This window comes from Cherax quadricarinatus, chromosome 1, assembly GCF_038502225.1.
Source record: "Cherax quadricarinatus isolate ZL_2023a chromosome 1, ASM3850222v1, whole genome shotgun sequence".
In the NCBI taxonomy this organism is placed as follows: domain Eukaryota; kingdom Metazoa; phylum Arthropoda; class Malacostraca; order Decapoda; family Parastacidae; genus Cherax; species Cherax quadricarinatus.
The window spans coordinates 62854607-62871829 of NC_091292.1; the positions used below are offsets into that span (position 1 = coordinate 62854607).

The 17223-nt window shown below is 39.5% G+C and overlaps 1 protein-coding gene across 5 annotated transcripts in view; it reads left to right on the forward strand.

The window, feature by feature from the left end:
• The first annotated feature begins 6793 nt into the window (after positions 1–6793).
• The window catches only part of LOC128688376 (ankyrin repeat, PH and SEC7 domain containing protein secG-like), a 106488-nt gene continuing 96058 nt past the window's right edge, over positions 6794–17223 (forward strand). For all 5 annotated transcript variants that reach the window (XR_011391687.1, XM_070082397.1, XM_070082409.1 and 2 more), the window contains exons 1-5: positions 6794–6860; positions 9696–9781; positions 10465–10528; positions 10678–10714; positions 11262–12817. Coding sequence is in view for 4 of the 5 variants with exons in the window: in XM_070082397.1 (XP_069938498.1) it covers positions 9718–9781; positions 10465–10528; positions 10678–10714; positions 11262–12817 (1721 nt within the window). In the remaining variant the exon portion in view is untranslated. The remainder of the gene's footprint in view (positions 6861–9695; positions 9782–10464; positions 10529–10677; positions 10715–11261; positions 12818–17223) is intronic.

Sequence of the window (17223 nt, forward strand, 5' to 3'; positions counted from 1 at the left end):
TATTCCACTAAACCTATTACTGTCCTTGTCAATTAGTGCCACTGGCTTTCCAATATCCACCTCATTTTGCCTATTACTAGTTCTCCTAGTACTCATGTTACTACCCTGCGACTTCACAGTTTTCCCGCCAAAACCCATACCACTAACTATTCCTAGTTTAAAGACCTAACAGCTCCCTCCACTGCGTTGGCCAGTGCTCCCACCCCACACCTAGATAAGTGAACCCCATCCCTGGCATACATGTCATTTCTGCCATAGAAGAGGTCCCAGTTGTCAATGAATGTTACCGCATTTTCCTTACAGTATTTGTCCAGCCAGCAATTGACACCAATTGCTCTGGACAACCAATCATTTCCAACTCCTCTCCTTGGCAAAATGCCACATATGACAGGTTTCCCACCCTTCCTCCTAATTATCTCTATTGCTGACCTATACCTGCTAATCAGGTCCTCACTCCTACGTCTGCCAACATCGTTGCCTCCAGCACTGAGACAGATAATAGGATTGCTCCCATTACCTCTCATGATGTCATCCAGACGGCTAACAATATCCTTCATCCCAGCCCCAGGAAAACACACTCTCTGCCTCCTACTCCTATCCTTCAAGCAGAATGCCCTATCCAGGTACCTAATCTGGCTATCCCCAACAACAACAATGTTTTTACCTTCCTTGGCGTCGTCCGTCGTGATGCTCCGAGTAGTCGACTCACATTCGCCAGGTAGCATTACACCACTTGTAGAATTCGTCAAGACGTTCTCAATGGTCTTCGTTGGGGTTTCTAGGGATGTCTTACTCACGTCTGCCAATGCTTCTTTGGTGCTCGTTGTGGCATTCCCAGTAGAACACTCACATTCGTCAGGTAGCACCGAGAATGAGTTGGAAGTTTCCACGGTAGTCTTCTGGTTTCTCGTTGTTTCTGCCTCTCCAACCGTTTTCTTGATCTTCAGCTTGGTTCCATGTTGCCCGGCCACTGACCAAGCTCCCCTCTTAACCTGGGGACTCACAACAGAAGGATTACTACGAATCCTCTTGTTCTCCTCCGTTAATCGCCGTATCTCCATCTTAGCAACTCTGAGCTCTTCTCTCAGCTGCTGGTAAAGTTGCTCAAGAGAGGGCATCCTGGTACAGATTCACAGAGAGCACACAAACAGGTCTTCACAGAGCTAAGTACACGTCACCACTGAGCTAAGTACACGACACCAATCAAACCCAGCCCCTCCCACTCATATATTTGTCCAGTCTCTTCTTAAAGCTACCCAAGGTCCTAGCCTCTATCACCCCACTGGGAAGACTGTTCCACGCATCCACAACTCTGTTAGAAAACCAGTACTTACCTATGTCCTTTCTAAATCTAAATTTATCCAACTTAAATCCATTATTCCTGGTTCTTACCTTGTTCGACACCCTCAGTACTTTATTAATGTCTCCCTTGTTTATGCCCGTCATCCACTTATACACCTCAATGATATCTCCCCTCATTCTACGCCTCTCCAGAGAGTGGAGATTTAAGGCTTTAAGTCTATCTTCATACGGGAGGTTCCTTACACAGTAAATCATTTTAGTCATTTTCAAAAGTCTGAATCTGCTCACCATTAAGAACATCCATACTTATTCATGTGCCTACTACATACACAGAACAATACACGCAAATATAAACCCACCACTCAAACTTCTCACCAACTTAAACAAGACACATGACCATAACACAAGACAGATCTCTTTTTGATATACCTCGTGTCCAGATCACACTGTGTAAAAACTCTATGCACATAAAGGGTCCCAAAATATGGAATTCATTACCAGAAGATATTAAAGTAACCTGGTCTGTAAATCAATTTAAGACTTTTCTCAAAAGCCACTTAATCACCCTAGACTAAACGCTAAATACTCAGTACACACATACTCACTTATGTACTCGCACATCATAACTTCAACAATCACTTTGAACCTTTTATCCATTGTTGACAGGAATATAATTGAATCATTGTTTTCACAAAAAGCATTTTAGACTATATGAATATATCTTTTGTCTTATACAAATTTGATTCACTTATAATTAATAATCTACTGTACAACTATGAAATAATTACTATCCTACTATACAACTATGATATAATCCTTAGTATTAAGTAGTCTGTAAGCCAATAATGTTAAGTTGGCCCATAGTGCCTAGGCATAATAGAGGCTCTTTGCATTGCAACCCACTATTGTATATACACAATCTCAATGTACTGTTTGCAAAGACATTAAATAAATACATAAATAAATGCGGAGGCTTGTTGCATAAGATGACTGAATGATGGCAAATTAAACATAATATGTAGTAGTATATTTGTGTTTAACCTTAAACCCGTATGGGTCACTCAGCGCAAGGAGTGGTGGAGGCTCGATCCTCCGTCCGATAACAGTGAAAGAAGCAAACTAAACAGCAGTACGTACATAGTTGACATTTGAATGAAACAGCAAGGAACTATAACCTAAAATAAAGAGGGACCCGTGAAAATATAACGTGAAAATAATACACGGCCGTGTATTACAACGTTAAGCCAAGTTACTGAGAACAACAATGAGATTTAATTTTCAACGGGTCACTATTGATTCAACATCAGGAGCGTAGTCACAGTTGGACACATAAATCAAATAGTTTGCTTTTGAATGATATCGAAAATTTTAGTCAAGGGGAAACTTGCCCAAGTGTGAGAACAATACTGAACACATAGAAGAAAGTGACTTTCGTTGACTTGTACTATAACCCAAAATAAGTCAAAAATATTTCCATAATCGGAGGAAAAGTCCAAACGTTTCGGAGAAAATCTTGGATACAGAAATGTGAAGCTTCCAGGGAAAGTTAAAAGTGAATGTTCGATAAAAGATTGATGCAAATTATCAGTACTTTCAAAATAAATATTTATAATCAGCAAGATCCTCTATTAATATAATGCAGAAGTTGAGTTTCATTAGAATAATCCTATTAACTCTCGTTTCCATTAGGAAAAATAAAAATGAAATTCATGAATAGTCTTCAGTACTTGGTGTATCAAAACATCTTGTAAAAGATGGAAAAATGTGTAGACAAAATGGAATACATGCTATTATTTCTGCTATAATGGTCATGGTGAAGTCTCAAGGCCTTAGATATATACTATAATATCTGGGAGAATGAATATTTATCCCTCCAATATTAAAAATAAACCTAGAACTTCTATTTTTAGTTATTCACTTTAGCCGTCTAGAATATATTCATCTGTTAAACCTACAAGAAATATTAAAAATTGATCATAATGTATTTTTTTAAAATGCTATGGTTGTACTGTGTGTCCTCTCATAATAACATAACTTGAGTAAGTTTTATCATGAGCAATCCGTTCATTTTTGCGTTATAAATTGGAGAATAAACCTCCCTGAAAAATGGAAAAAATATTCCGAACACTGAAGAATATTTTGCATATCACAACTCCGCAGGAAATTACCAGCTAAGAATTACCCACTGACTTGGCTGGCAAAGCTCTCGCTTCACAAGCTGAGGGTCCAGGTTCGATTCCCGGCTGGGTGAAAACATTCAACACGTTTTCCTTACACCTGTTGCCTGTGTGGAAAACTGGTTACATAAGTACACTTTCCTGCATGCTAACGAACATAAGACAAACGTTACTTATCTTTTAACAGTACGATTTCCAACAGCCTCTCCCTGGAAATCCCTTCGGGGTGGCGTCTCAGTGTCCACAGGAGCTGTTGATTAACAAGTGAGTTAGAAAAACAATTTGCCCCAAAGGAGCGTATATCCAGCATTTCACTGCCTGAAGTGCGTAGTGGTACTCACTTATAATTGGGTGAATCACCAGCGCATCACGGGATCTATTGGTAACTCCAGTCAAATCTCACCTCCCTATTAGCTACAGCTAACAAAAGATGTGGGTATGGCTGGACTTACCTGGGTATTATAACTGGCCCAATTTCTCCTAGTTTGTTGTTGGGGAATTATATCCCGGTATCGATGTCTTGAATAAGCTGCTACAGATGCAAAGTTATGTCCTCCCTCGTTGATAGGGAGCCGCTTTGTTCATAACACCTGAATGCATACTGTGACACAAACTTTTACACTTTATTGGGATTATTTCGCAGATTATACACATTTTATTTTAACACTAGTTTTCCTAGTGGAGATTAACAGTGTTTCAGCGTTTATTGCACAAAGTCACTATTTTCTTTGTTCTCAGCGGGAGATTTGTGACGTGTTCACGCTCTGATATCAAAATTCAACCTAGCTTGTCGCCCTGCCCGACGCCCACCATTTCATCGTCCGCACAAAAGAACTGCTGAGTTCAGCTGTATATTTCTTCCGTACTACACATTGTAACAAGGAATAACACAAGAAGGTTGTTTCCTTGTTGTTTAGCTGTAACGAAGTCATAATGTCCCCGACTTGTAGACAAGTGAGCCGCAGGTTGTATCTTAATTTTCCTGCTAAGGGGAAAAGAGTAATTACTCTCGTTAAACCTCGTTGCGTAGTTGGTCAGGAACTCTAGTAAGGAGAGGAAGGCGTGCCTCGCGACGCTATGGTACATATGTTCCGCATAAAACTGTTTGCGAAGAAGGAAGAGTCCACTAGCCCCTTCCAAGAGGGCTAAGTTCCTCAGAGGGCTGAGGGGGTCTCAGAGGACTGAAAGATATCCCCTTTACTGGAGAATTTTCTCCATATCCTGTTCACCTAGCAAGTAGGTACTGAGGTGTTAGTTGATTGGTGTGGGTCGCATCCTGCAGGGCAAGATTGAGGATCCCAATGGAAGTAAGACAGACAGTCCTCGACGTCACACTGACTTTCTTGGGTTATCCTGGGTGGCTAACCCTCCGGAGTTAAAAATCCGAACAAAATCTTATCTTGACTTATATTATTACTGGAGATATTCATTTTTATACACAAGCTCATGGTGATGGTAGCGACGATGATGGTGATAATGGTGATGGTGACGATAGTGACTGTGATGATGGTGTTAGAATTGGGGGTGGTGGTGGGAAAGGATAGTGGTAGTGGGTGGTAGCGATGATGGTGGTGAGGGGGTTGTGATGATGGTGGTGAGGGGGTTGTGATGATGGTGGTGAGGGGGTTGTGATGATGGTGGTGAGGGGGTTGTGATGATGGTGGTGAGGGGGTTGTGATGATGGTGGTGAGGGGGTTGTGATGATGGTGGTGAGGGGGTTGTGATGATGGTGGTGAGGGGGTTGTGATGATTGGTGAGTTGTGATGATGGTGGTGAGGGGGTTGTGATGATGGTGGTGAGGGGGTTGTGATGATGGTGGTGAGGGGGTTGTGATGATGGTGGTGAGGGGGTTGTGATGATGGTGGTGGTGGTAGACTCATATAGGTATATGTATGCATATTCCAATGAATGCATAAGAATAAGTATGCATACGTAGGGGAGCTATTGGAACACTAATATAAAACACAGTAAGTGTCCGGGCCCCAAGACTGTTCAACAGCCTCCTATCAGGCATAAGGGGAATTACCAATGGGCCCCTGGCTGCCTTCAAGAGGGAGCTGGACAAGTACTTGGTCAGTGCCGGATCAATCGGGCTGTGGTTCGTATGTTGGACTACGTATGGCCAGCAGTATCATCCTGGTTGCTCAGGCCCTGATCCACCGGGAGGCCTGATCGTGGACCGGACCACGGGGTCGTGGACCGGACCACGGGGGCGTTCATCCCCGGAACACCCTCCAGGTAGCAGGTAGACGTACATATATACATTAATTTTACATACGAATACATTTATATATACATAATAATAATAATAATAATTATTATTATTATTATTATTTCTACAAGTACAATATACAACTGATACAGATTTAGTTGACATTAATGATATACAATATAGAAAGATCCTGGTTATGCAGAGCATTTAAGGCAACTTAGGTTAATTTTCTCTCCCAGAATGCTACCCATACCAGTCGGCTAGTATCCAGGTACCTACTTACTGCTAGGTGAACAGGGTCAGCAGGTGTAAGGAAACATGCACAACGTTTCACTCGTGCAGGGATCGATCCCCGGACCCTGAGTGTGTGAACATAGGACGCTATCATCCAAGGCACGAACACCCTTACAATACATCCATACTCACATACACATATGCATACACATACATTCATATGCAAAAGTGTACATATGTATTAATGTAAATATACTTAACATATGCAAACACATACATATACAACGACTTTTAATGCATACAAATATGAATACATTGTCACATATACATTTCCATATATATTGTGCATGTATACATACGCAACCATATAAGCATACATCAATGCACAGGTATGCACTTGCATGCATCTGCATACGCATACACATACACATGGAAATATGCACCAGTACATATATGCACATGTACACTAACGTACAACTAAGTGTACATATGCATATACACAGTTATGCATATTCATATGCATAAGTATACACTTGTACATATATACAAAAAAGTTCACACATTTATATGCATCACATATACATAATACGCAAACCCAATTAAAACACATAAATATATATATAAATGTGAATGTACATGTATACGCACACACACACACTTGTACACTTTGGAGGTAGAGTAGGCTGGGGTAATGAGATACGTGGATTTATATTTTCGATCACTCATTAACCAAAATACATCTAGCTTAAACATACGCATATAATTTTCAAACTTACATTATCTGAACATAAGACATAAGTAGAAATATTTCATGCTTTTCATTATGAAGACAGATAAGAGATAAGATGATTGTCTTATCAGTGAGTGAGTGTTGTTGTACGTAGAGACACTTACACCATCAAGACTCCACTACAGTGAACCAACTCTTCTTCAAGGTAAGAGACGTAAAAGAAAGTTATTCTACTTAACCATTTATCATAAAATACGACGTAAGTGACTGAACTCTTCTCTGCTTCGATATAATAATTACTGTAATTATCATAATTGATGTAAGAATACTAATACAATTCTATATAAAAATTAGAATTTTATTACGAAATTAACAAGCACTCGCAAACAAAGCCGTAAATGAGGTGAAAACAATAAATATTTTACATTATGGGGGAAAAACAGATATAGCGATAAAAACTATCGTCAATATTGCTGTTGCTATTCACATATCATCACTAGGCAGAACAGAGGCACTGATATAATTAGAACACAACAGCACCTCGTCCCCGGAAAAAATAAGAGATTCATGGGTACAAAAAAGAACCTGGAGAAGCATTAGACATGCAGCAATACAATGACTGGACAATGAGGAACAATCAAGTTTGCTCGAGGGAATTCTTTGTATCAAGATCCCATGATGTTGCAGTGTCTGACAGATGTGACAAATGGTTTAAAAGACCGACAAGATGAAGATTGAGACACTTATGCAACATATAGGAATCTTTACTGAGGAAACGTTTCGCCACACAGTGGCTTCATCTTGATACAAAGAATTCTTCAACCTTGTCCAACCTTTAGACGAAGACTTCGACTAGTGGATGGTACCACTATGACCCCGCCTCCTCCTGCTTCGCCTCACCTGACTACAGTATATAAGCCACATCTATGGCCCTATGCTGTACTTTCTACAAGATTGATAGACTGAACACATCGACTCCAGGCTGAGGGACTGATTACCTCAAACTCCTCCTCTCCTTACACCTTTCTGATTTGTATTAGACTGATGAAGCCACTGTGTGGCGAAACATTTCCTGAATAAAGATTCCTATATGTTGCACAAGTGTCTCGATCTTCATCTTGTCGTTTTTTTAAACCATTTATCACATTAGATCTGTTTGTGACTTGATAAAATCCATTGTGTGGGCGAAACGTTGTCAATATAGGGCCGAATTATACTGCATTTATGTCATTGTCCATCTTGTCGGTATTGTTATATCATTACCCTCTAAGGAAGTCCAAAATATTTAAGAACTGATATCTGTTATAAATAATAAAATGTATTTTATAAAGAGATAAACAAGTAAATAATGAGCTGCGTCTGTTGTGTACAGAACACAGAATAATGTGTAACCTCGTCCTTTGATAAGTGACTTCAGGCCCTGTGTGTAACCTTAGACTCTGGTGACTGACCTTAGGCTCTGGTAAGTGACCTCAGCTTTCGATGAATGGCTTAAGATTGGTGAATGACTTCAGGTTACATAAGAAATGGTAAATACTACAGCAGGGTTAGTGATCCATACTTGGCAGGTCCTTCCCAAACTCAAAACTTCTAACAAAAAAAAAAAAATATTTGCCCAACCCATTTTCAATGCTACTGAAGAAATTAGCTTTATAACTCTATTAATTTGTTGAGTGACCTCAGGATTGGGAATTACCCATCTCTAATTACTTGTAGCTGCAGGAGAAGATTATTCTTGTGGTGTCCCGTCCTTGGTAATTATTTCATATATATTTTTACTTCACAATGGCTGCATCATCTACTACCTCCTAGCTCATCCCACCGTCCCACTACTCTATGAAAAAAATTCTAGCCTAACTTCGGCTCAACTTTTTCTTTAATTTGTAACTCTGGCCACTTTTTATCCCAGTTGAAGGTACTGAGAAATATTATTTATTTCATATTCTTCTATAAATCTATATATGGTTGCCATAGCTCCTCCTTTCCTCCTAATACCTTGCATTGTAAGGGGCTTTCTATAATGTGGTTTATATGTCGGTAGCCCTAATTGTATAATGTACTGTAAGCAAATAAAAAACTTGTTTGGTTTGTTTTGAGAAAGCCAATGTTTTCAGACTTTATAACTCATATGTTTTAGTTCTGGGAGACATTTTGAAGCTCTATTAACATATTTTAAGAATTGATTTTATGGAGGTAAAATGTGTGTATGCAGATTATTATATTAAGTATGTATGGTTATTATATTAAGATTGTTATTATATTCAGTAGCACTGAACAGTGCAACCTCTGGTCACGACCATAATTCGTTCCAAAACTCTGGTCGCGACCCAGTTTGGTCGTGACGCGAACCTAATTTCCCATTGGATTGTATATACATACGATTAATCCGTTCCAGACCCCTACGAACTGTATGTTAATATTTATTGTTTTTTTTCAAGATTTTTAAGCACAAAAATAGTTATACCATAGAATACACAGTGTAATAGTAAACTAAATGTAAAAACCTCGAATAAGACTGAGAAAACCTTCAACAACGAAGAAAACTAACATTGCACGAGTCCAAAGAGTTTCAAGGGGCGTCTAATGGCTGAGCAATGAAATCAGCTATTTATCGTCCCATTTCTTTCATTTTTGGTGTACGTTAATAAGCTTCGGTCCATCATACATTACCCACGTTTCAATAAGATAGCCCAACAAACAACTGAAAAGAAAATATTTACCAAAAATCATATATAGCAAGCCATAGCCAGGTACTGGCATTGTGAGTAGCTGTTAATCTGAATTTATCACGGTCGTAATTACAGAAAGTGGGGGAAACTGGCGCGTGCGAAGAAATGGTGTGGAATGTGAAAATTGGCGCAGATGTGTTCGTTCATCACCCGATTATGTGTTCGTGACCAGATGCAAAAATTCGTTGAATTTTTTGGTAGTGAACCGATTCGTTTGTGTTCGGAAGCGTTCGTGACCAAAGGTTCCACTGAATGTGGAACTACCCTGCATGTGCTTCGTATATTTATTGTTTCTTCTGTCACTGATTTAGGTACATTGTTTTCACGGTCATAATGCCAGAGCAAGAGGACGCAGAGGCACGTCGGAACCTCTTGGGTTCAATGAATCCTGGTGACAGTGAGTATTTGGCAAATGTTTACTTCAAAGAGCTGTAGAATTTGCAATACTCCTTATACATTTACTGAATTACTTCCTACAAAATTAATATATTTGTCACAGCAGACATTTAGATAATGTGAGATGGCTGACTCAGGTACTGCAACATTAAGCCATTCTTAATTGTAATGAATATTTTCGTTAGCCGGCTTGAAGCTAGGGAAATATACACTGATGAATTAGACACTTGGTTGACGAAACCTCTCCATAGTAAAGATAGTGGCTCATATAACCAGTCGGTTCCATGAGCCAGTTATCTATAAAAATACATTACTCAAAAGTATTTTAAGGCAAAATGCACTTGGCATTTATTTTCTCCTAACTGGGGAAGTATAAAAATCTTCCAAGGAAGAAAATTAAGTTGCTAGAGGACATAAGAACAAATCTCCTGTAGCAGATCTTAATCATATGATGATTACTCATTACAGAGCTTTCGGCAATAAGATCGTATGAAGAATTGTTGGCCGAGGAAAAAAATGAATTTTCATAGTTCTGTTTTAATATGTATGCCTTGTCTTGTTTAACAATAGCATAAGATCTTGTTTTATAACATACAAGTGAAAATACCTAAACATAGCTTTGACTTACCTAATAGTTTCTCTACAGCTTGACAATTTCACTACAATTACTAATTCTGTTCATAGTTGTGTTGTCTATGGAAGAGCCAGAGACTGCGCTTCAAGTCCATGATACTGGAGGAACGGAAAAGTATGTTGTGATATTCTCTCATCTCAGTAAACATTACTTCATGTTTGGTTATATCATCCTCTCCTTACCTTTGACAAATACCTAATATTTTAATAACAATCTTGACATAGTGGAATCTGTGTATTGTTAACCCTCTCATGATGCTTCAGGTGCGGCTCGCAGCAGACTAAAGTGGTCAAGAAATCGGTGAGATTGTTCTTTCTTATGTACTGTGATGACATGCTACAGGATTTTTTTTTTTACTTGAGGTCAAGTTCATTAGTTAAACCTTTTACACAAGGTTACTTGATTTAACACTTAGTGCAGAAACTACAGTAAGTAATATAACTACACTGTAAGTACATTAACTACGTTAGTATGCTAATAGTTGAGGGACTACACTGTGCATACAGTAACTACATTATTACAGTTATTATTTTGTGAATACAGGAAATACACTGCAAGGATGAAATTTAGTTTCTTCAAATAATGCCTTAACTCTTTTATTTTCCACTTTATAGCTCTTTAAACTAGCCTTCGTTTTTTTAAGTAGGAATAAATAATTTTCTACCCTGTATTATTTGCGCTCCTATGCTATACTGTGTTCCTTGTCAAAAGAGTATTATAAATAACAAAATATTTCTATTCCAACACAGTTTACTTTCTGTAAATAAGTTTTTATACTCTTCATCTAAACTTTATATTATTAGTAACGTGAAATATAAAAATAATGCATGACATATCTTATGAGCAGACGGAGGCTCATCATGCAGCAGAGGTTGGTGATGTGGACTCGCTACAGAAGTTGGTGAAAGAACACCCGGAGAATCTTTCCATCCAGGATAATTATGGCAACACACCACTCCACCTGGCTGCTAAAGGCGGCTACCTTGAATGTTGTGAAATTATTCTGGAGATCAGTACCAAGGAAGTCAACCTCAAAAACAAAGCTGGAAATTCCCCACTTCTACTTTCAATAGAAACGGGAAAAAAATCAACAAAGATTACGGAATTACTCATTCACAATGGCTCAAAGTTAAATATGACATACAAAGGTAAATGGACAGCCCTGCACATAGCATCTGAAAAAGGTAATGTTGAAACACTGAAGCTGCTGCTTAAACATGATAAAAAATGTCTTCGAGCTAAGGATTCAGAAGGGCTGACATCTCTGCATGTAGCGGCCAAAAATGGTCACAAGAGGACTTGTAATGAGCTTGTGGAGGCAGGTGCCAATATAGAAGAGAGGGATAGTCACGGCTCGACACCACTTCACTGGGCTGCAAAAATGGGATTTACTGAATGTTGTAGGAAGCTGCTGGAGCACAACGCTTCTATTAACAGTGAAAACAGTATGGGTAACACCCCCCTTCATTTATTATGTGCGTCAGGCAAGGAAAAACCAGATTGTGCCAGGTTATTAATTGAATACGGAGCTGATGTTAATGCCCAAAATAAAAACGGTGAGACTCCATTTCATCTTTCCTTTCGTTCACCAATCGAAATGACAAAGAGTCTCTTAGAAGAAAACGTTAATTTACAATTGACTGACTGTAATGGCAAGACTGCTTTGCATTATGCTGCTGAGAGGTCGCCTTCTAATTATGTTAAGCTTGTTATGACCATGAAAAATTCAAAGGAAATAATAAATAATATAAATAAGCAAGGAAAAACAGCCCTGCAGGTAGCCATTTCTAAAAAAGCAGCAGAAAGTTCTAAATTTCTGATAAAAGTCGGTGCTGACTGCTCCATTACCTGTGGTAAAACTGGCACTGCCTTACATATAGCAGCTCAGAATGGTCTAAATGAAATCTGTGATTATCTTATTAACAAGGGTGTCAAAGTTGACACAAAGAACAGTGAAGGATTAACACCACTACACATGGCAGCCAAAGCAGGCCATGAAGACTGTTGTGTTGTGTTGTGCAAGAGAAGTAATTCACCAGATGTTCCAGATAATAATGGAATGACAGCTCTCCACCATGCTGCCAAGGGTAAACATGTTTCTTGTTGTCATGTCATAACAGGCAGATATCCAAATTCCATTAACTCGGAAGATAATTCAGGTAAAACTCCTCTTCATATTGCTGTGGAAGCCAAGTCTCTGGAGTGTTGCAAGGTCATGGTGACACCCAAAACAGATCTGTGGGCTACATCACTTACTGACAGCCCAATTAAAATGGCTTCTGAGGCAGACTCTCACGACATCTTCAAATTTCTCTTGGATAAAGTAGAAGTTAAAAGAAGCCACAGCAAAAAAGACATTAATTTCCAAGAGCTTTTTGAGAAATCGCTGGAAAATAAAGACAGGTAAGAAACATGTGTCCGTTTATGTATTTATCTATTTAGAGTTACTAGAGCAGAGACATTTTCACGGAATTCCTTATTGCATAAATAATTTATCATAAATATTAATATGCTTAAATAAACACATCAGCTTTCTTAAACCTTTGTTATATATCACTAATATTGCTGATCTAAGACTAATAATATTTCCTATGGAAATAACATATCTCAGTCAATGGATTAGACTTATTTTAATAGTTGGTTCGAAGAGGTCGTTATTGTGGGAAATTCTTTTTTTACCCTCAAGACCAAGTCTTTCCTTAACAGCGCCATGATATGTCAGTAACTGTTATGTCCCTATGGCTTTATCAGTTGTATTATTATGCAAGTCTACTTCACCCTACATTACTAGACCTCAAGAAGAACATTACTAGACCTCAAGAAGAACATTACTAGACCTCAAGAAGAACATTACTAGACCTCAAGAAGAACATTACTAGACCTCAAGAAGAACATTACTAGACCTCAAGAAGAACATTACTAGACCTCAAGAAGAACATTACTAGACCTCAAGAAGAACATTACTAGACCTCAAGAAGAACATTACTAGACCTCAAGAAGAACATTACTAGACCTCAAGAAGAACATTACTAGACCTCAAGAAGAACATTACTAGACCTCAAGAAGAACATTACTAGACCTCAAGAAGAACATTACTAGACCTCAAGAAGAACATTACTAGACCTCAAGAAGAACATTACTAGACCTCAAGAAGAACATTACTAGACCTCAAGAAGAACATTACTAGACCTCAAGAAGAACATTACTAGACCTCAAGAAGAACATTACTAGACCTCGAGAAGAACATTACAGATGCAACCTGTCTTAATTTTGCTAAACTTTCAATCATTATATTTAGTTTTACATGCAATTTCAATCCTTTAATTAGTTATGCACCTGGAGTTTACCTGGAGAGGGTTTCTGGGGTCAACGCCCCCGCGACCCGGTCTGAAACCAGGCCTCATGGTGGATCATGGTCTGATCAACCAGGCTGTTACTGCTGGCCCTTATGTATGCTGGGAGGCAGTTGAAATGTCTTGGGCCCTGGACACTTATCGTGTTGTCTCTCAATGTACTCGTGGCGCCCATGCTTTTCATCAGGGGAATGTTGCATCTCCTGCCGAGTCTTTTGTTTTCATATGGAGTGATTTTCGTGTGCAGGTTTGGTACCAATCCCTCTAGGACCTTCCAAGTGTATATTATCATGTATCTCTCTCGCCTGCGTTCAAGAGAATACAGATCAAGGACCTTCAGTCGTTCCCAGTAGTTTAGGTGCCTTATCGCGCTTATGTGTGCCGTGAAAGTTCTTTGTACACTCTCCAGGTCTGCAATGTCGCCAGCCTTGAAGGGAGCCATTAGTGTACAGCAGTATTCCAGCCTAAAGAGAACAAGCGATTTGAAGAGAATCATCACGGGCTTGTCGCATTATCCATTCTATCATTTTCCTTGCAGATGAGGTAGATACATTGTTGTGGTCTTTGAAGGCGAGATCCTCTGACATTATCACTCCCAGGTCCTTCACATTACTTTTCCGTTCTATTGTATGGTTAGAATTTGTCGTATGCCCTGATATATTTTTTATTTCCTAAAGTTTCCCGTATCTGAGTAGTTAAAATTTCTCCTCGTTGAACTTCATATTGTTTTGAGTGGCCCATTCGAAGATTTGGTTGATGTCTGCTTGGAGTCTTGCAGTGTCTTCGATGGAGGTCACTGCCATGGTGATCCGGGTGCCATCCGCAAAGAAAGACACGGAGTTATGGCTTACATCTCTATGTCAGAAATGAGGATGAGGAATAGAATGGGAGCGAGTACTGTGCCTTGTGGAACAGAGCTTTTCACCGTGGCTGCCTGAGAATTTACTCTGTTTACTATTACTCTTTGTGTTCTATTTGTCAGGAAGTTATAAATCCATCTTCCAACTTTTCCTGTTATTCCTATATCACATATTTTGTGTGGTATGACACCATGGTCACATTTGTCGAAAGCTTTTGCAAAGTCTGTGTATACTACATCTGTATTTTGTTTATCCTCTACAGCATGCAGGACCTTGTCATAGTGGTCCAGTAACTGGGACAGGCAGGAGCGACCTTCTCTAGACCCATGTTGCCCTGGGTTGTGTAATTGATAGATATCTAGATGGTTGGCGATCTTGCTTCTTAAAACCCTCTCGAAGATTTTTATGATATGGGATGTTAGTGCTATCGGTCTGTAGTTCTTTGCAATTGCTTTACTGCCACCTTTGTGGAGTGGGGCTATGTCTGTTGTTTTTAGTGTGTGTGGGATGACCCCTGTGTCCATGCTCCCTCTCCATAAAATGCTGAAGGCACATGATGAAAACAGAGTTCCATGAGTCTGGGCCTGGGGCAGAGCGCATGGGCATGTCATTTATTGCCTCTTCAAAGTCTTGTGGAGTTAGGATATCCGAGATTTTTGAGATGACCAATTTTGGGTTTCATTCATAAAGAATTCATTTGGATTATCGACCCTTAGAGTGGGCAGTGGATCGCTGAACACTGAGTCATATTGGGACTTTAGTATCTCACTCATCTTTTGGCTGTCATCTGTGTATGTCACATCCCGCCTAAGCAGGGGCCCCATACTGGATGTTGTTTTTCCCTTAGATTTGGCATAAGAGAAGAAGTATTTTGGATGTTTTTCAATTTCCTTTATGGTTTTTAGTTCTTCCTGTGATTCTTGTCTCCTGTAGGATTCTTTCAGCTTAAGTCCAATATTTGCATTTTCATTGACTAGTGCCTCCCTTCATATTTCAGATATATTGGCCCCACTCAGCAGCTCTGTGACTCTTCGCCTTCTTCTGTATAGGGAGTGTCTCTCTAGTTTACATCTTTTTTCTTTTTCTTAATGGATTGTGCCTTTAGCAGATCTCAAGAACCACAGAATTCATTTTTTTTTCAAGACAAATGTTCGGGTCTGTGTTGTTTAGGATATCTTCCCAGCTTGTTTCATTTAGGACATGGTTTACTTGATCCCATTGTATGTTTCTGTTATTGAAATTGAATTTCGTGAAGAGACCTTCATGACTGCTCATATTTTGCTGGTCCGGAGCCCTGTGCATACATATCTGTACCTCTATTATGTTGTGATCTGAGTGAATTGTTTTTGATACAGTTATTTACGTATAAGATCATCATTGTTAGTGAAGATGAGGTCCAGGGTATTTTCTAGTCTTGTAGGCTCTACTGTTTGCTGGTTTAAGGTGAATTATTGCAGAGATTTAATAGTTGGTGTGTGTGTGTGAATTTTCATCCGAGCTGCCTCCCGGGGTGATCTCTGATGAAACATTGTTTGCTATACTCCTCCATTTTAGGTGTCTCAAGTTGAAATCTCCTAGTAGTAAGATGTTTGGGGCAGGAGTTGGGAGATTTTCCAGACAGTGGTCAGTTTTCTCAAGTTGCTCCTGGAATTGCTAGGAAGTTGCATCTGGAGGCTTGTATACTACCACAATGACAAGGTTTTGGTTTTCAGTCTTTACCACCAAAACTTCAACTATATCATTTGAGGTGTTTAGTAGGTCTGTGCAAATGAGCGACTCTGTGACGTACATGCCAACCCCCCCTCCCCCTTGTTGCCTGTTTAGTCTGTCGCATCGGAGTAGGTTATAACCTGGGATCCATATTTCGTTGATCCTTTATGTGAGTCTTTGTGAATGCTGCAAACATTGTTTTCGACTCCTTGAACAGTCCCTTGATGTAGACCCTGTATGTCTGCAAAGACAAATGTCGTTATATTGATATATATGGAAGTTAGGAGGAGGTGCGGGATTACCAAAACTGTTGTCCAGAGGGCTGAGGAAGGGTTGTTGAGGTGGTTCGGACATGTAGAGAGAATGGAGCGAAACAGAATGACTTCAAGAGTGTATCAGTCTGTAGTGGAAGGAAGGCGGGGTAGGGGTCGGCCTAGGAAGGGTTGGAGGGAGGGGGTAAAGGAGGTTTTGTGTGCGAGGGGCTTGGACTTCCAGCAGGCATGCGTGAGCGTGTTTGATAGGAGTGAATGGAGACAAATGGTTTTTAATACTTGACGTGCTGTTGGAGTGTGAGCAAAGTAACATTTATGAAGGGATTCAGGGAAACCGGCAGGCCGGACTTGAGTCCTGGAGATGGGAAGTACAGTGCCTGCACTCTGAAGGAGGGGTGTTAATGTTGCAGTTTAAAAACTGTAGTGTAAAGCACCCTTCTGGCAAGACAGTGATGGAGTGAATGATGGTGAAAGTTTTTCTTTTTCGGGCCACCCTGCCTTGGTGGGAATCGGCCAGTGTGATAATAAAAAAAAATAAAAAAATAAAAAACAAATTATCTCAATATATCAGTCAGATCCTCTCCAATTTACGAATATTTCATATTTCTTTAAAT